The sequence below is a fragment of the Primulina huaijiensis genome, chromosome 11 (genome assembly GCF_012295235.1).
Source record: "Primulina huaijiensis isolate GDHJ02 chromosome 11, ASM1229523v2, whole genome shotgun sequence".
Lineage (NCBI taxonomy): Eukaryota > Viridiplantae > Streptophyta > Magnoliopsida > Lamiales > Gesneriaceae > Primulina > Primulina huaijiensis.
This window is the reverse complement of record NC_133316.1, coordinates 23,313,009-23,332,625: the sequence shown is the minus strand read 5'-3', so window position 1 is coordinate 23,332,625 and position 19,617 is coordinate 23,313,009. Positions and strand designations below refer to the sequence as shown.

The following is a 19,617-nucleotide window of genomic DNA, read 5'->3' as shown; positions in this document are numbered from 1 at the left end:
ATAGCAATACCACATCATGTGAACCTACCTGAATTACGATGGTCTCCCATGGTTCTAAATTACAAGACATACATTCATACTCGATGGGATCGAGTGTTTTTCACTCAAACAAGATCATCTATAATTTTAACCACGAGGGAACCACAACTTGAACATAAATTAACCACAATCAGAAATTATGACTATAGCATGAAATTTCAGCTCAGCTGTTTGTAGCAGCTATAGGCAAATGCAACTGATATAGCAGCACCGACAACAGCAAGTGCAGCATATGCATCTTCACACTCCCAGGTTTCAAACCACGTAGGCATTGAGCACACTTTACGAGGACCAGTTCCATTTCCACTATTATTTTGAGAAATTTGTCTCCTATAAGGCCTTTTCTTTTCGTTAGTAACATTTTCAACAACCTTAGCAGACTCCACCTTTCCTTGTGATTCAAGGTTCTGACAGCAAGGGAAGCCATCATTCTCTTGACAACATACCTTGCCATGTGCTTGAGATGCGCACATGCTTGCTTTTGCATTGTTTATTCCTGAAGTCTCATTTGTGCTCCTATCCATAAATGTTTCACCGTTGATCTGAAACCTTAGTTCCTGTGACTTTTTCTGGTCGTCTTCTGATAATCCCATTTGTCCCCTGCAAAAATAAATCAAATATTTATGGGCCAAGCTCATAAAGAAAATTCTAATACTAGTCTGCTATCTATATATTACCTCCATAGGCAATCGACAATTTCTCCTTTCCCAATATGCTGTTCAAGCAAAACAGGTACATCTTCAGGCATGACATATCCGTACCTGCCGCGTGCTTGCAATATTATCATTGTTTAATTAGTGAACAGGCAATTTCAAGAAAGGAAGAAATTGCTCAAAAACATTAGGTAAAGGAGAACTAGTTATCCATGTACCAGTGGCCAGTGACTTCTTTTTTTATGTTTGGTCCAAAAATGATCACATTACCCGCGTACTTATGCCCTCCAATGTGCGAACATGGCCCAACCGTCACTTTACCCTGCAAACCATGCAATTCTATCTCATCCTTAAATTTATTAATAACAGAAGGACCACAAACACCACATCGTCGATCCCTTGAGCCATGACAGCATACAAAAATATAACAACCCCTCAAAGCTTCTGGGCTTCCAGGCAACCATTCACACTCCTTCACGAGCACCTCCTCAACAAATGTATCAACATCAAAATGTGTTAATCTCCTGTAATATATTCAAATTTACGATCTTTCGTGTCAAATACAAAGGAATGCTATGGGTTTCCAAAGCAGTAGAAGATGAACTTTAACTTTAACCTGTATCTAATCATGTCTGGAAAGATTAGCACATCGCCGTTTGATGTCTCAGTACCATCACGTCCCTCACATATAGTTAAACGGGTCTGAAAAGATTTGTGAGAAAGTGATTGTCATCAAATGGATAATTCAAAATTCAAACCATGGTAAAGAGGAAACCAAGTCGTGATTTTCCACACATTTTATCATGGAAACCAAAAATCTCACATCTTCATGCTTGATTCTTAATACCTATATATGATGATGCATGCTATAAACAGAGAGAAATCTGAGACCATTCTAAAAGGCAGAGGAGCTGATCTTCTCGACAGGAAACCAACCTCCATTAGTTTCTCTTTCCATTGAAGTACACAAAAGTAAAGGAAATATTTTGTTTTATAATTAACAATATTTTCCAGTCAGCGAAACAGCAAGTTGCAAGTTTTGAGCTCATGCCCAAAATGATCAGTTGTCGCATGTACATAGTGATTGGAAGCTTTCAATGTTTGAAAAATGGCATTTGAGAGCTAGATTTGTCTTAATATTCCACATAAGTTGAGAGAATGGGTCAAAGAACACAGCCTTATAATTCGAATAGCTTCATATAGCCATTTCACTAATTCTATTCTATCTATCGAATTACACGGTAATAAAACAAAATTCATCACCCGATATGATTAATGCATACCCCGCACGCCCATCAAACAACTTCCCAACACAAACACGCATACAATGAAAAAACTAAATCTACATCAAAACCCAGTTCAATTTTTACTCAAAACCCATCAAACATCCACAAACTTGCCATAATTCATAAACATTCTACCGGAGAAAAAAAAAGCAGACGTTGCACCGCCGCACAAAATCCACAGGAAAGAAAAAAAAAACCTCTACCTGTCGTTTCAATTCTGTCTTCCTCGCAGCTAGAGCGGCAGCAAGAAGCCTGGGCAGCCGATCGAACTCAGCCGCTTCAATACGAGGCGGCCACACCTGAGGGTTCTTGTAGCACAAGAAGACGTGGCGCTCGTACAGCTCCACAGTTCCCACAAGTGGACCCTGCCTGAAATCGGGGCGCGAGAAGCCATACTCCGCTTCGTTGACAAATCCAGCGTCGTATCCCCAGCCGAGGAAGCCATCATTCTGGAAGCTGCCGGAGGCGCTACCGATTTGGGAGGCGTCGAGAAGGTAACTATCGGGGTCGGAGACATCTGCCGGCGAGGAAGACGAGGCGGAATGGTGGTGCGCACTCAGCAATAGAAGAGGATCGTCGCGATTGCTGGCCATTAGGGGGTTTGACATTGGATGCTTTACTGTAAGAGTAGAGTAGAGGAGGTTGGGAGTGTGCTTTTGCTCCTTGGTTGGTCAAGTGTCGATTCACATTCCACGATAGTGCTTGAATATTTACCTTCCACAAAACTATTAGCATCGCAAATTATGAGTCGGTGGAGGGGATGAACTACATTTAATACGTGTTTTGCTACATTAGCTGGAAGCCAAAAACCGCTTGAAATCATAATACAACAAATCTTTAACCAATATATATTATTATATATAAAAAAATTTGACAAATATTTGTGTTCCATAATACTAAATGATTTGATGTTAGATTGATACAATGTTGAAGATTTTAAGGGAAATTTTGTTTTAGGCAAAGGGTTTCTCACGTTGTGCTTACGCCTATTTTTACAGTCAAAAGTATTATTTTCTTCCAACGTTCTTTCACTTCAAAATGGACATAAATAAAAGACGATGTCAAAAGCAAAGCACATATTGAATGTATTAGAATTCCACAAGCAATCTAAAACGCTCACCAAGCAGACCTGACATTACTAGTAGGCACCTTTACACCATCAATGAATCAAAGACACCACCTAGAGCTAAATTTTCACAATAATTAAAATATACACAAGAGATGGCCAACACTAGTTTGTCTCACTATGAACATAATGCACAAAAATTCGTCTATAACACTCACCAAACCGGTTTCTCACCAGGCAAATAAGAAGGAGAACCGACCTCGACTTGGGTTTTCTTCTTTTCAAACACCCCACTGAGGCTAGGCATTAGCACTTTCTTGGCCACCGATGTTTTCGTTTTCTCTAGCTTTCGAGGTTGTATGACTGTCTCTTGTGGCTTCTGCTTCTGGCTTTGGTACACACGAGGAGGCGATACTAAGGGCTTGTCCGTTTCAGCGAGAATTCGAGATGCTGCCTCTACTGCCTTCTTCTGCTCCCTTTCACGCCATCTTCTGAGTTCTCCCTCAACTGCCTTCTTGGCAGCCTCGGCCATCTCTGCTTTCTTCAAAGCCTCCTGAGTTGCAGCTTTCACGTCCTCGATTTCCTTCTGTGTAGCCTTGAGTCTCTTTAGGGCCTCGTTTTCACTGGCTTTGACTGCTTCCACCTGAGCCATCGCTGCTGCAACTTTCATACCTGTTAGTTTTTCAGAGTCCTCGACCTTACGGCTCAGTGACTCGAACTCGCCTCTTGATATTCTAATCTGGGCACCGGGCTCTGAAGTTGAGATGCGGGCTGCATTTTTCTCAGACAAAATCTTGATCTGATCAAGGGCTCTAGCTTCAGCTTCCTTTGCTTCTTCTGCTTCATGCAAAGCAACTCTCAGTTTCTTTTTTGCTTCTTCGAGTTCAATTCTGGCTGCTTCTGCTACTCCCTTAAGCTCCTTTGCTTGCTGTTTCATGTTTTCAACTTCAAGTTTCGCATTTTCTCTGTCCACAGCAAGCTGCCGAATTGTGTCCATCATTTCATCAGAAGCACCCCTAACTTTTGCTTCTTCCAAAAGTGCTTCTTCAAGCTCAAACTTTGCTTTTCGGAGCTTCACATGAAGATTACCTGCGATGGATTCTGTTTCTGTTTCTCTCTCTTTCAATTCAGAGTGCTCCTTTTTAATTTCATCCAGTTCTGACTTAAGGGTCTCCACTAGATTTCTCAAAGTATTCTCCTCTTCCACCACTTTATGCAGCGATTCTTTAGCACCATCCAACTCTGAAGTAACAGCCTTCACAGAATCAAGATCTGCATCTCTTCTACCCTCCACATCCTTTTTTAAAGCTTCTGTTTCCGACAAGGTTTCACTCAATTGAGTGTCCAGATTTTTAACAAGTTCCGGATCTATATCTTTTTGCAGAGCAAGCAATTTGTTTACTGTCTTGTCGTGTTTTGCTTTGTGTAACTGCTTCTGTTTTTCCTTGTCATCACAATTATTTGTTTCTTCATCCTTCGCTTGAGCTATGGCAAACTTCACTTGCTGAATCGAGTGTTGGACAGTAGCTATTTCCTTGGATAACTCGTCAACTTTTCCCACATTTTCTTGGGCATAATTATTTGCCTCAGCAGCTCGCTCGCTGGCAATGTCTCTATCTTTCACAGATGCATTGTAATTTTGCCGTGTTTCTATCAACTCCTGCTTTGCCGCATCAAGTTCGGTGACCATAGCCATATACTGAACTCTAGAAGTTTCAAGATCTATATCTGAAGATTCATCAGTTACTTTAGAATTGCCATTGTTGGTTTCTGCAAATTGCTTTGCTTGATGCTTAGCGACTTCTGCATCCTTGAATGCTGAATCCTTAGATTCATTGACAGTTTTCAGTTTCTGGGTAAGATCTGAAACAGTCGATTTAGCTTTTTCAAGCTCTGCAAGAGCATAAACTTTTGCCGTCTCAGCATTTTTTAATTGATCTCTCAACCTATTAAGCTCTTTATCAACCAAGTGAAGCTGAGTCTCTTTTGCAAGAACTCTCTGAAAAAACAAAAAACATGTGGGCAGGAGACTAGAAGACGTGCAGCAGCAATGGTGGTTCAACATAAGTTTATGACTTTTACAAGTGATTAACCCAGTACAACCGTACAAGAGTATCAAATCATCGAGCTGACAGAAATAAATCAATCATGCATTGCACATCCATTGTAAGCAAGCAGAAAACAATGTCAAATCTACCATCCACAACCAATATCTTCAACATTAAAATCATGCCAGGGGAGTATACTAGCAATTTTTGTTTGTTTGGTAAAGCTAAACCACCAAATGCTTTCTAACATTGATTAGTTAGGGATGTAACCAAATCATAGAACTATAGAAATTAAGGTCAAAGGGAGCAACGAAGGTAACAATCATTTCTCTAGACTCTAATACAGTGCCAACCAAATACCAGCTAAATAGTAATGTGAGGTTAAGTTTCAATGAAACTCAAGACCTTTACCTCACACTTCAACTGTATGCAAAATATGTACAAAAAAATATATATATCCCAAACTTCTACACTGGAGGTAAAACAAAACAAACACTCAACATTCTTGAATCTGTAGTTGTAGTTGACACGAGAAAATCGTGGGGATGGGATATGATAATTATATATACTAAGCAAGGGCTCCAAGAAAAAAGAAATCAACATACTTCCGTAGATTGTGGTTTTGCCTTCTTTATGGCTAGCTTTTCCCCTGAAAAAGCACCTTCGCCAAATAAACTGACAGCATCTTTGACGGATTGAAACGGTGCACTGGTGTCAATTTCTCCCACCTCAGCTTTAGCTGGACCTTTGGTTTTCTGATAATCTTTTGCCACCATAATTCTTCAATCAGTTTGTTGCCAACTTTTACATGTCAAGGACAGCCAGTCAAACACAATTTTTTACAAAAAAGGATGATCAATTATATTATTATAAATAAAAAAGAACATAATCTTTCCAACTGAAGAAACTCTGCAGATAACAAGTTAAAATCAGTATGGGTGTATGGAACATATTTCCTACCACATTGAAGAATGTTTAATTTAAAGTAATATAAAATCCAAGTTCACGTCTTGGGTTCTCAAGCAGCTACTATCAACCAGTGAAGAACATGCCACTAACAAATTTTTACACAAACGGCGCAAGAGAGTCAGCTCATGAGAAAATATCATGTTTCAAAGTATCATGGTCAATCCCCTTCTTAAGTTAGAGGAATTAGCATGTCTCAATTTGATTGCTGATGCGGAAGAAATGAGACAAACATATTTCAACTCACAAAAGTAACTCTTTAATAAAACTTGAAAGAATGACAGATCGAAAAAATCACCTGCTCTAATATCACTGTAAACTAGCAATTTAATGGGATCTTATACTGAAAATTGATATTTCATTGGTCATACCATCAATCATCACAATCAAAGCAGTATCAGATTTTATATTAGCTTTAAAATGCTGATATTACTTCAGTGCTGTGATAGGTACTTGTTGCCTATCAGAAGTTATATCTGAAACATACATGAGTTAATCAATATACTTAGTACATAGCCACCATATTAAACAGGTGTTAAGCCACCATAGAACTAAGAAAAAATCCTATAGCAAAATTCAAAGATTGGTCGCTGATTTATTCAACATGAATTATCTCAAGTACAGAAAAACCAGAATAGTTCATGGGAGTTTCAAGAGAAAAAAATGGCAATTTAAACAGACAAATCAGCCATTAATTCTAAACAACAAAAGAAGCTCACAGATCATAAAGCAGTATCAGATTTCATATTAGCTTTAAAAATACAAGTATTAATTCAGTGTGTGATAGGTACTTGTTGCCTATCAGAAGTTAAATTTGAAACATACATGAGTTGCTCAATATACTTGGTACACAACCACCTTAATAAACAGATATTAAGCCAACATAGAACTGAGGAAAAATCCTATGGCAAAATTCTAAGGTCGATTGCTGATTTATTCACATGAATTATCTTAAGTACAGAAAAACCAGAATAGTTAATGGGAGTTTCAAGTAAAAAAGCAATGTAAACAGACAAATCAGCCATTAAATTCTAAACAACAAAAGAAGCTCACAGATCATAAAGCAGTATCAAATTTTATATTAGCTTTAAAAATGCTGCTATTACTTCAGTGCTGTGTAGGTACTTGTGCCTATCAGAAGTTATATCTGAAACATACATGAGTTGCTCAATATACTTGGTACATAACCATCTTATTAAACAGGTATTAAGCCACCATAGAACTAAGGCAAAATCCTATAGCAAAATTCTAAGGTTGGTCGCTGATTTATTTAACGTGAATTATCTTAAGTACAGAAAACCCAGAATAGTTCATGGGAGTTTCAAGGAAAAAAGCAATATAGACAGACAAATCAGCCATTAAATTCTAAACAACAAAAGAAGCTCACCGATAAAAAAGACTAAGACCTAAGTGACTGAGGCGACTTCAAAATCCTAACCAAAAATATATGCTACTACGATACTCCTCCACTAAGCTAGAGGATCAGAACCATAAACTGAAAGACGTAAAATTTTGCCAACAATATCAATTTGAACAAGTAATTTCTAGAATTTTCTCACTTATAATCAAAGTTTCTCCTCTACTTATTGTTCCTGTCAAGTAGTTCTTCCTTCCTACCAATTATTTCTTTCCAACAAGAGAGAGGAGAAAATCCTTTCTATCAGTTATTGGTGTACAATCATTAACCATATATTTAATCATGAGAGTCGTGAATACACTATAATAAGACAAATGAAAAAAAAATTACATGAGAACCAGTAGACATGAAAGGACCCATTGATCAAAGGTTTACATGAAAATTTACGCTCCAGCAAAAATGTCAAATATTAATCTTTCTGGCGAGAAACTTTTGCTTCAGCCTGAATCCACATCAATATAGTAATAATTGAACCAAAAGAAAAAAATTAATTATCCACTAAATCGCAAAAGGGTAAAAACAGGGATAAAATAACGAAAACGGGTAAAAAGTACAAACCAAATAATAATTCACTCTAGAACTTTTTATCATGTGCTGAGAGCAGACAAAAACGTCAACGTAAACCCTATGAATCAACAAAGCTTTTGATCCCAAATAGGTTTTTTCCAAAAAAAAAAAATCGTTGGATGGTGAAGAAGAATCTTGACAAACTTTCACCAATCTTTCGACACCAAAAGTCCGCACCTTTTCCCAGAATCAGCGAAACGCACAAAAAACCCACAACAAACTAAACTCCGGGACTCTGCAACTCTGGTTCCCCCAAGAAAATCACCTCTCGGGGTTTACAGAACAACCAAACACTCGAGCGATAAGAAAGAAAACGTTTTTCAAACTCGATATTGGGTTGAAAAAATAAAGAAAATGGAGAAGAATTTGTTCCCGGTTGTACGACAAAACAACAGGGGGGAGGACCTCAAATTTCAAGCCTTTTTTCAGATGAACAATAAAAAATCACGAGAGCAAATCAGAGATTGGTCAGCAAGTTGCACCGCCCCAAAGCTGACTAGGGAAAAAGGGGTATTCATTATTTTGAACAGTATCCTAGCGTGCTGTACATAGTTGATGCTACATGGACATGTATATAATTTTTGGAGTGGAAATGAAAAGATCTGTTGTTCAAAAGTTAGATGAAATCGAATATATTTAGTTCTAAACTTGTCAAAAAGTGTTTTTCGATGTAAGAAAGTGTAAATATAACGAACTTTGAATAATCGTCGTGATATTTATCATGATATGTATAACATATAAAAGTAAAAACTTATTCCGATATTGTTTTTGAAATTTAGCTTCAAATTATATATAAATTCTAAATACACAACTAGATGCTAAGATGACTATGAAATATTTTATTTTTTAATTTTAAAATCGTAAAAACTCTTATGAAATTATTACATAATTTAATTTTATAAGTCGAATGTTTTATCTGATCATGTCTGTCAAAATATTACTTTTAACTATAAATATAAATTGAATAGACTAATATCACAAATATAAATCCGTCTCAACGTTTTTTTTTAAATTACGCTCATATTTATTTATTGGCTCACGATTCACATATTTCGTGATATCATGTCATTATGAAACAAAATTTTTGTATATNGCATGTTTCTGTCGGCAAATAATCTATTATTATTTTACAATATTGAATTCAAATCACGAGATGTATAGTTATACTTATACCCATTGTATAAAAAAATATGGGCTATCAATCAATAAAAAAAAAAAAAAAAAAATTAGGCTATTGAATNTATTTATATAAATTAATTAATTTTAGAATACGGGTCACTCGAAGGTGATCAAATAAAATAAAAGATATCATTTTATTTTATTTTTCTTGGTAAGTTAATAGAAAATATATATTTTAGTTCGGAATACATTTCAATATATATGTTCACATAATATTTTTCTAGTTTAATTTATTCAAATATTTAATTTAATATATTTACATAATTAACTCGATTTTTTAAACGATTAACTTGAGTTGAAGTGTTTACTATACATATTTATATAAATGAAATAAATAAAATAATATGAAATATGTATATCATAAAACTAAACCTATAATTTTTAAAAGTGAAATTATATAAATTCCAAACTATTTTAGTGCCATGTGATCTTATGCATAACCCTGTCTCTGTTGTCTCTTTTTCCTGCTGCACCGATGTTGGTATAGTAGAGAGAAATGCTATAGGTGTAACATAGAATAATTTTCAATTTCTTGTGATTTAGATCTCGGATTCAATGTATCATTTCAAATTTAAAATTTGATATGGTATGAGCTACAAGTCATCTACTTTTTCTACATATACATCTTATATGGTAAAACAATTAGGATCTCATTTTCAACTAAATTTTACTTTCAGTCATAATTTTTTATATTCATTATACTTTAAATCTCATTTAAATTATAATAATATGCATATAAAAATATTGTGTTTACAACATTTTCTTACATACATATACATATAATGCAACTCAAACTAGAAATTTAAATTTATTTATCAATGTTCTAAAAAGAAATCACCCATCGTCCTGATTTTTAGAAAAATGATGCCTCTCAGCAATGTTAAAAAATATGCCGCTTAAGTTGCATAGTCTCCACCTAATTTAATATATTGAATTATTATTTTTTAAAAATTATCAAACATACTTTTCAATTAATTTGTAACATAAATAAAATGAATATTTTTGATTTTGAATTTGAATTCGATAGCGATCACCCACCACCTAAGCTTTTATGTGCTAGATAGTAGGTGGTTTCCTGACTAACGTCTATTATTTTTTAGAACAATGTTATTTATTATCATCTGTTAATTCAATTTACAAAGAGATTTTTTTTTTAAAATGGTTATAAAATTAGACCACATAGGACGTTATAGGTAATTAGGTCAACCATTTGGTAAGTCATGCTTATATATTCATGTGAATTTTTTATTATTAAGTTTGAATATCCAATCTGTTCAAATTGTTTATGTTTATGTCAATTTTTAGTTAGACTGATTGCACAATCTTGTTTTTGTGAATTGTGTTACAATTAATTAACGGTTTTTTTTAATGTAATTTGAGCTTCGTACTTCAATTAATTAAGATCAATATATTTTATTTTTTTTAAAGAAACAAAAGGAACCAAACAAGTCGTGACAGTCCATACCTATTGGATTGGTTGGACCGAAATTATTCAACAACACGACGAATAAATCGGGAAATCGATCTTCAATTCCCGGTCGTCGTTTTTTTGTGTTCAATCATTTGGTACTTTTTTAGTACCACATTTCCACATAAAGTATACCACAATTTGTATGACATAGTACCACAATTTTGTGGATAAAGAGTGAACCTAAAGAAATGTTTTGATTGAAGATTTTTCACCAACTTCTACACCAATAAATAATCTTCGAACCAAAATTAATATTTTTGAGTAACGATCAAATAACTATTTCATATTAGTGAATATCTAATAAAATATATACTAGGAAGATTCGTTTCAGACTAGACCAACGTGGTGGGGGTAGACCAAAGAGAGTTTGAGGATAATGGTTGCCAAGAACGGAGAAGAAACCGTAGCTACTTTGTTCGAGACCAAAGTAGCAAAAGGCAGAGTTCTATACAAGCTCTTTGCTGCGACGATTCTTGTTGGGATAATCTTGATATGGATATACAGATTGGTTCACATCCCAAGAAGAGGTGAAGCTGGCAGATATGCTTGGATTGGGATGTTCTTCTCTGAGGTTTTGTTCGGTTTGTACTGGATTATCACCCAGGCTGGACGATGGCATGTTGTTTATCGGAGAACCTTTAAGGGGAAGCTATCTGAAAGGTGATAACTTTGTTCACTAATATCTCGTATGTGAAGATTTCACGCAGTAGAACTTGCTAAGCATTCGCGACACTCCTCCCCCCACCCCCACTTTTTCGAAACCAAGAATCGTATTGTTTGCGTAAATGTTCTTATCTTGTTGCCTGTTTTGGTTAATCTTGTTGAATCCGTTGTTAATTTGTCTTTCAACTGCAATCACGAGAGTTTTAGCTTTGGCGACAAGATGCCGGGGATCGATATATTTGTGTGCACAGCTGATCCCATATTGGAACCACCGTCGTTGGTGATCAACACGGTACTTTCACTCATTTCGTGCAACCATCCAGCCGAAAAACTAAGCGTTTACCTGTCGGATGACGGTGGATCGGAGTTAACATTCTATGCTCTACTTGAGGTCTCTAAGTTTTCCAAGTACTGGATACCTTTCTGCAAGAAATACAACGTGGAGCCAAGGGCCCCTGAAGCCTATTTTGCTCAGAAGATCGATGCAAATGAGTCAAGCTTAAAGCAAGAATGGACTAGCATTAAGGTGAATTCAGCTCTGCGCTTAATGAAACAAGAACGAAAGATGATTGGCAGGGATGAAAACTTTTGTTTTTCCTTTGCTTTAGGAACTATACGTAGGTATGAGAAACCGAATCGAGTCAGCCGCGGTAATGGGTTCCATTCCCAAAGAAGTCAAGGATCAACACAAAGGGTTCTCAGAATGGGACAATAAGGTCACAAAACAGGATCATCAATCTATTGTGCAGGTGATCTCTACAGTATTCGATACTATACAGTTTTATTTATTTTCTTTCTGTTACTGATGAAGAATTAAGTTGAACTTTTCACTTCTGAGTTTCAGATTTTGATAGATGGATGGAACCCCAACTCAGTTGATATTGAAGGAAACAGATTGCCCACATTGGTGTACTTGTCGAGGGAAAAGAATTCTGGATGGGCTCATAACTTCAAGGCCGGATCGATGAATGCATTGGTAAATGAACTGTTCTTTAGGAGTTTCTGCTTCCCAAACCTAAATTTAAATTTACTGTCGAATGAATTAACCACAAAAAATCATATGTCCAGCATTGGTAAATGAAGTTTTTCTTTGCAGATTAGAGTGTCATCAGAAATCAGCAATGCACCAATCATTCTCAATGTTGACTGCGATATGTATGCGAATGATCCGGATGCTTTAAAAGATGCATTAAGCTTCTTTTTAGATGAAAAACAAGGAAAATCGATATGCTATGTTCAGCATCCTCAACGCTACAGCAACAACACCAAAAATAATATATATGCAAATGTTGCCCATGTAATTAATCAAGTATGTAGTACCCTTTTTTATTTCCTTTTTGAAGTTTTAATCATCCGTTGGATAATATAAGCTGTAATTGTCGAACTAAAGGATACCCTTTAATTTGAATAATTTTCAAAAATCTAACTTTGAAAAGCTGCAATTCCGGGAAGAATATCAAGATATTGTTCTGTTTCTTTTTTTTTTTTTTGAAAATGGTAACGGTGGACTATAACCATTCCCAATTTCTTTTGAAGTTCGAGCTTTCGGGTTTAGATGGTTTCGGTGGGGCTCCGTATATTGGTACAGGATGCTTCCATAGAAGGGACAGCCTAGCTGGAAAGAAATATTCCGAGGATCATAGAATTGAATGGAACACTGCCAATGACAACACTAACGGTAGAACAGTTGAAGATTTGGAGGAAGCATCAAAAGTTTTAGCAAACTGTAGCTATGAGAAAGGCACACTGTGGGGGAAAGAGGTTTGTGTTTCACATTTACATATGTGTGCATGCATTGACACAAAATCTATTATACAAACCCTGCCTAATTTTGATGTATGGATTTAACATATGCAGATGGGATTGGTGTATGGATGTCCAGTTGAGGACATAGTGACGGGCCTAACAATCCAATGCAGGGGATGGAAACCTGTGTATTACAATCCAAGCAAGAGTGCCTTTTTGGGCGTTGCTCCAATAACCTTGGATGCAGCTCTTGTTCAGTACAAGAGATGGGCTGAAGGCTTGTTTCAGATTTTCTTATCCAAGTATTGTCCCTTTGTTTATGGCCGTGGCAAAATATCGTTAGGTGCCCAAATGGGATACTGCATTTACCTTCTCTGGGCGCCTGTTTCATTGCCCACTCTGGGTTATGTGATCATTCCTGCTCTTTGCTTGCTTCATCAAGTGCCCTTGTTCCCTGAGGTATGTAAAGAAACACTTTTTCGCTATTCTACGTAGATTCATTAAGTTACCTATTGATTGATAAATGTGTTCTCTTTTTGGATCTGTAAACATAGTTGAGAGGCACAAAATTCTCAAGTGCTTGTTTTTTAGTTGCTGCTGCTTCTAACCAATAACTTTCATGCATGTCTCAGGTGTCGAGCTTTTGGTTTGCCCCTTTTACTTATGTTTCAATTGCTTACACGATCTACAACTTATTTGAAGACCTAATGTGTGGTAACACACTGAAGGGCTGGTGGAATTATCAAAGAATGTGGCTCATAAGGCGTACCACTTCATATTTCTTCGCCTTTTTTGACACAATTTCCAGGCAGTTAGGCCTCTCCGAGATGTCATTCGTTGTCACTACTAAGGTAGTCGATGATGACGTGCAGAAGAGGTACGAGCAAGGAATCATGGAATTTGGAAGCTCATCCATCATGTTTGTCATTGTTTCGACTCTTGCATTGTTAAACCTTTTCAGCTTTGGATGGGGTATCATGAGTATCGTTTTAGAGTTGGGGATGTTGGAAGAATTTGTGCTGCAGATTACTATTAGTGGATTGTTGGCTGTGTTGAATCTACCAGTGTATGAAGCACTATTCCTGAGAAGTGATAAGGGGAAAATCCCATCTTCAGTTTTGTTAAAATCCATTGTTGTGGCATCTGCTACTTGCCTGATTCCAGTGTATTAACCTGAATAGGTTGGCTTTCTTGGAAGGGTCAAATGCGTGGAATATTGTGTTGTGTAATAGTTGGCTTTTTTGGAAGGGTCAAATGTGTGGAATATTGTGTTGTATAATAGAATTTCTTGATGAATTTAAATAAGTTATGTAATATTTCAGATGTAATAATTAATTAAATACACAGAATTGTGAATCTGTTAGTGAAAATAAATCTTAGCTAGATTACTTGCGCAAATTATTAAATTAAGAGCTCAATTTCCAGATCATTTAATCAAGACAATTCGTTTTGATAATGTTGTTGAATTTAAATCCCAGACATTTAATGACTATTGTATGTCAATAGAGATTTCAGTTGAGCATTCAGTTCCCTATGTTCATACACAAAATGATTTAGCAGAGTCATTTATTAAGCGTTTACAATTAATTGCTAGGCCATTAACAAAATTTTCATAATCTGTGTGGGGCCATGCCATAATACATGGTGCGTCATTGATTCGTATAAGGCCAACTAATTATCACTAATTCTCACTTTTACAACTTGTTTATGATTGAGAGCCTGATGTTTCTCACCTTTGATTATTTGGTTATGCATTACAAGTCTCTCTCCCATCTACACAACAAACCAAAATAGGCCCACAACGTAGACTTGGGATTTATGTGGGATATGATTCTCCATCTATTATTAGATATTTGGAATCTTTAACAGGAGACTTGTTTACTGCGAGATTTGCAGATTGTCACTTCGATGAGTTAGAATTTCCAAATCTATGGGAAATAAAGTTGTATCCCGAAGAACAACAAAAGGTTTGTTGGAATGAGAAAACACTATCTCATTATGATCCTCGAAATAATCAATGTGAGTAAGAAGTTGAAAGAATCATTCACTTGCAAAGAATTGCAAATCAATTGCCCGATACTTTTGTTAATACAAAGAATGTGACAAAGTCACGTATACATGCAGAGAATGCCCCTGTAAAAATTGATGTCCTCGTAGGACCAGCTACTATTCAACCTGCAAATGAATCTAATATACGCCAGAAGCTTGGTCGACCAATTATTTCCAACGATAATGTACCTTGAAAAAGAAAGGTACAAGAGAAAGAAAATTCGAAAGCTCCGGAATAAGCAATCTTGGATGATATAGTAAGAGAAATCAATTAACCAAATTTGGATAATATTATTCCTGAAGAATCAAATTCTCGTGAAAATAATGAGATTTCAACAAATTATATATAATTTCGAATATTGTGGGATCGAAATAACACAATTGTTGACAATGTCTTTGTCCTACATGTCGCCCTTGACATCATACATAATGAAGACCCAGAACCACAATCTGTTAAGAATTGTCAACAAAGAGATGATTGGCCAAAATGGAAGAAAGACATACCAATTGATTTAAACTCACTAGAAAATCATAAAGTGTTTGGACTTGTAGTACGAACACCTGAAAATGTAATCTCAGTAGGATACATATGGGTTTTTGTATGAAAGATGAATGAAAATGGTGAAATTGTAATATACAAGGCCCGACTCGTAGTCCAAGGTTTCTCGCAGAGACCTGAAATTGACTATGAGTAAACATATTCACCTGTGATGGATGCCACTACTTTTCGATTCCTAATCAGTTTAACAGCATCAGAAAGTCTTGATACGAGACTTATGGATGTGGTAACTGCTTATCTTTATGGTTCACTTGATAGTGATATATATATATATATNAAAGAACAGATGAGGGTTTTGTAATTGTGGCAGTATATGTTAATGATCTAAATCTTATTGGCACTTCAGAAGGGCTTACTAAAACTATCAATTACTTGAAAAACGAGTTTGAGATGAAAGATTTAGGAAAGACAAAATTTTGTCTCGGATTGCAAATTGAACATTTGCAAGAGGGAATATTTGTTCATCAATCATCATATACACAAAAGATATTAAAGCGCTTTTACATGGACAATGTACACCTATTTGAATCACCAATGTTTGTTCGATCATTTGATGCTAACAAAGATCCTTTTCGACCACTTGAAAATGGAGAAAAAATCGTTGGTCCAGAAGTGACATATCTAAGTGCGATTGGTGTATTGTCGTATCTTGCAAATTGTACTCGCCCAAATATATCATTTTCTGTTAATCTTTTAGCAAGATATAACTCATGTCCAACCCGAAGACATTGGAATGGTTTAAAACACATATTTCGTTACCTTTGTGGTACAACTGATATGTGATTATTTTATTCGACAAACTCAAAGTCTTCTTTAATTGGATATGCAGATGCAGGATATCTTCTTGATCCACATAAAGCTAAGTCCCAGACATGTTATGTGTTTAACGAAGAGACATTGCTATATCATGGAAGTCGGTGAAGCAATCCTTAACAGCGACGTCTTCAAAACACTGAGATCATTGCAATGCATGAAGCAAGTCGGGAGTGTGTGTGGTTGAGATCCATGACACAACATATTCAAGAATCATGTGGGTTGCCAACAGCCAAAGATAGCCCAACAGTAATATTCGAAGATAATGCTGCTTGCATTGCGCAGTTAAAATGAGTATATATCAAATGTGATAGAACAAGGCATATTTCACCAAAGTTTTTCTATACACACGAGCTTCAAGAAAATGGTGATATTGACGTGTATCAAATTCACTCAAGTGACAATGTAGTTGACTTATTTACGAAGGCATTGTCAACTTCAACATTCAAGAAATTAGGTTAAGATAGGGATGATTGAGATCAGGGGGAGTATCTATTGTTGTACTTTTTTTCCTTCGTTCAGGTTTTTCCCATTGAGTTTTACTGACAAGGTTTTAACGATGCATCATTTGAGCTCCCACATCTCTTAGAAGTAATTTGTTGAGTTGATAATCATCTAATGAGGAGTGTTATAGATAAGATATTATAGATGATTATTGAGATAAGATTTGTATTTTATCATGTTATCAACTATTCAAACTCTGTAAATCTGTTCTATAAATAGAGGTCTCAAATGATGGATAAATGATTCCAAATCATTCTATCTTCTCTATATTCTCTACTATTCACAACATCTAGCGATTTGTGTGCATATATGTGTTAATTTTTTTGTTATTTTTAATTTATTCTTTTTTATAATAATTTTTTATATTATAAATGATATAATTATTTAAAAAATTATATGATTAAAAAAATATTTTAGTAAGTTTTTGAAATTTTATAAAATGAATAAGATTTTGATAATGAAATACACATATTTAAAAATTAGATTTTTTTCATCATTTTAGTGGGATCTTGTTAGTATTTTTTTTTAGGCAAAAACTTGTGTGAGACGGTCTCACGGGTCGTATTTGTGAGACGGATCTCTTATTTGGGTCATCCATGAAAAAATATTATTTTTTATACTAAGAGTATTATTTTTTATGGTGAATATGGGTAGGGTTGACCCGCCTCACAGATTAAGATCCGTGAGACGGTCTCACATGAGACCTACTCTTTTTTTTAAAATTCACTATGACATAAAATTTAATTATTCTAACATACTCAAAATTAATAATCTAGATATNAGCTACTATTGGCTATTGCACGTACGAGTTAAATTAAAGAACCTTCGAAGCAAAACTCTGCAAAAAACCCTCGCTAAGCCCTGACTTTTTGACTGACAGTGAGTATTTGTTTAACATTTTTGTTTTTTTGATTGATTTTGATTTTGATTTTGATTTTGATTTTGATTTTGATTTGATTGATAGTTTTTATTCCTCCTCTGTTTTTGTTTGTGTTGTTCCTTTATTTTTCTTTCAAAAAGAAAGAAAGCATACCGATGAAACACCCGACGGCGGCGGTTCTGGCGGTTATTCTGGTGAATTTCGGCTGTGCAATGGGGATAAGATTTACGCTGGACAGAGAGGAATGCTTATCTCATAAGGTGGAGTATGGGGACACGGTGCACTTTTCCTTTGTGGTGATTAAATCGCGCGGCTCTTGGCGTTACAGCGACGATGGCGTTGATCTTGTGGTAATGCTGTTTACATATATAAATACGTGTATGTGTTTTGGAGTTTTGTGTTGAAGATTTATGAAGATTATAGTTTTGGCCCTTCTATGTATGAAGTTGTTCTATAACCTTCATTGTATTTGCTTACACGGTGAATGAAATTTAGTCTGTGTTGCAATGGAGTTGAAGTTGCAGAAATTATTGTGCTTCTAATTGTTCTATTTTGTTTAATGTCTATATACATTCGACTGTAAGGAAAAGACAAGAATATTTGGGAATGTTTTCTGAATCGGATTAATATGATGTGTTGATTTATGAACAATCAGGTGAAGGGGCCAAATGGTGAACAAATCCATGATATTCGAGACAAGACGAGCGACAAGCACGAGTTTGTGGCTTATAATAAAGGAGTTTATCGCTTTTGTTTCGCGAACAAGTCTCCATATCATGAAAACATAGACTTCGACGTGCACGCTGGCCATTTCTTGTACCATGATGAGCATGCTAAAGATGGTTTTTGTTTTTGTTTTTGCCCTCTCAATCTAATAAGTTTGTGATGTTAAATTTAGGGTGGGTCTAAACAGATTGGTTTTGTAATTGCAGAACATTTCAAGCCTCTATTTGATCATATTGGGAAGTTGGAGGGAGCCTTGAACAATGTTCAGTTTGAGCAGCATTGGTTGCAGGCACAGAACTATCGTCAGGCAATTGGTAAGTCTCCAACTTGCTGTCTGTATTTTCTCAACTATCTGGTCTGTGAGTGATGGAATCTCACATATATTTTATACTATCGAGGAAAAAATGGTAAGAGATGAATGCAGTGAATGAGAAATAAACCTTTACAATCTTTAGATATGTGTGAAATTAAACCTTTGGAATCTTGGCAGATCCACCTCCAGCATTGTCATACATGCCTAATATGGCTTAAATATAACCTTCTTTCTCATTTAATCTAATAAATGCAGTGAATGAGAAAATGGGGAGAGGAGCAGTTCAAAAAGCTATATTTGAATCGGCAGTTTTGGTTGGAGCTAGCATTTTGCAAGTCTACATTATGCGCCGTCTGTTCAAAAAAAAAGCTCGGTATATCTAGAGTTTAATGTTATGCAACAAGGATACTGGATTTTGAACATCATCTCTCAATATTAAATTTTTCAAAGCTTGATTCCAAATCAGATTTGTCCTCTACCGGGATTTTTTAAATAGAATGTTAATATTTGTAGCCTCGGAACTGACTGGCTGCTTTCTTGGTTCTACATTCTTTCATGTAGCCACTTTATGGTCTCCAGGCGCATAATATCCATGCAAATACGGCAGTTTCAAATCACACGCTATACCATATTGATATCCACAGGTATAATATAAATGACAAACATCCAACC

The 19,617-nt window shown here is 35.6% G+C and overlaps 4 protein-coding genes across 8 annotated transcripts; 2 read left to right on the top strand and 2 right to left on the bottom strand.

The window, feature by feature from the left end:
* Positions 1-50: 50 nt before the first annotated feature.
* Positions 51-2,752, bottom strand: LOC140987549 (uncharacterized). The gene is made up of 5 exons (XM_073456100.1): positions 2,182-2,752; positions 1,309-1,394; positions 911-1,216; positions 717-800; positions 51-639 (listed from the first exon to the last, which is right to left on the bottom strand). Exons 1-5 carry the CDS (start codon positions 2,584-2,586, stop codon positions 198-200), a joined length of 1,323 nt encoding a protein of 440 aa, XP_073312201.1. The 5' UTR covers positions 2,587-2,752; the 3' UTR covers positions 51-197.
* Positions 2,753-3,027: 275 nt separating this feature from the next.
* LOC140987548 (WEB family protein At5g55860-like) lies at positions 3,028-8,601 on the bottom strand. 5 transcript variants are annotated; one of them, XM_073456097.1, is made up of 4 exons: positions 8,034-8,601; positions 7,832-7,917; positions 5,698-5,893; positions 3,028-5,043 (listed from the first exon to the last, which is right to left on the bottom strand). In XM_073456097.1, exons 3-4 carry the CDS (start codon positions 5,866-5,868, stop codon positions 3,259-3,261), a joined length of 1,956 nt encoding a protein of 651 aa, XP_073312198.1. In that variant the 5' UTR covers positions 5,869-5,893; positions 7,832-7,917; positions 8,034-8,601; the 3' UTR covers positions 3,028-3,258. The 5 variants fall into 5 exon arrangements, with proteins under 5 accessions (XP_073312198.1, XP_073312197.1, XP_073312196.1 ...); XM_073456096.1 differs by having other exon boundaries at positions 7,851-7,917; XM_073456095.1 differs by lacking the exon at positions 7,832-7,917.
* A 2,424-nt stretch (positions 8,602-11,025) lies between these two features.
* On the top strand, positions 11,026-14,441 carry LOC140987547 (cellulose synthase-like protein E6). The gene is made up of 8 exons (XM_073456094.1): positions 11,026-11,352; positions 11,563-11,881; positions 11,964-12,104; positions 12,200-12,331; positions 12,452-12,664; positions 12,892-13,116; positions 13,213-13,560; positions 13,734-14,441. The coding sequence occupies exons 1-8, from the start codon at positions 11,069-11,071 to the stop codon at positions 14,271-14,273; spliced, it is 2,202 nt and encodes a 733-aa protein (XP_073312195.1). The 5' UTR covers positions 11,026-11,068; the 3' UTR covers positions 14,274-14,441.
* Positions 14,442-17,817: 3,376 nt separating this feature from the next.
* On the top strand, positions 17,818-19,519 carry LOC140987551 (transmembrane emp24 domain-containing protein p24beta2-like). The gene is made up of 5 exons (XM_073456103.1): positions 17,818-17,905; positions 18,047-18,256; positions 18,562-18,748; positions 18,839-18,946; positions 19,201-19,519. Exons 2-5 carry the CDS (start codon positions 18,062-18,064, stop codon positions 19,326-19,328), a joined length of 618 nt encoding a protein of 205 aa, XP_073312204.1. The 5' UTR covers positions 17,818-17,905; positions 18,047-18,061; the 3' UTR covers positions 19,329-19,519.
* The last annotated feature ends 98 nt before the right edge of the window (positions 19,520-19,617 follow it).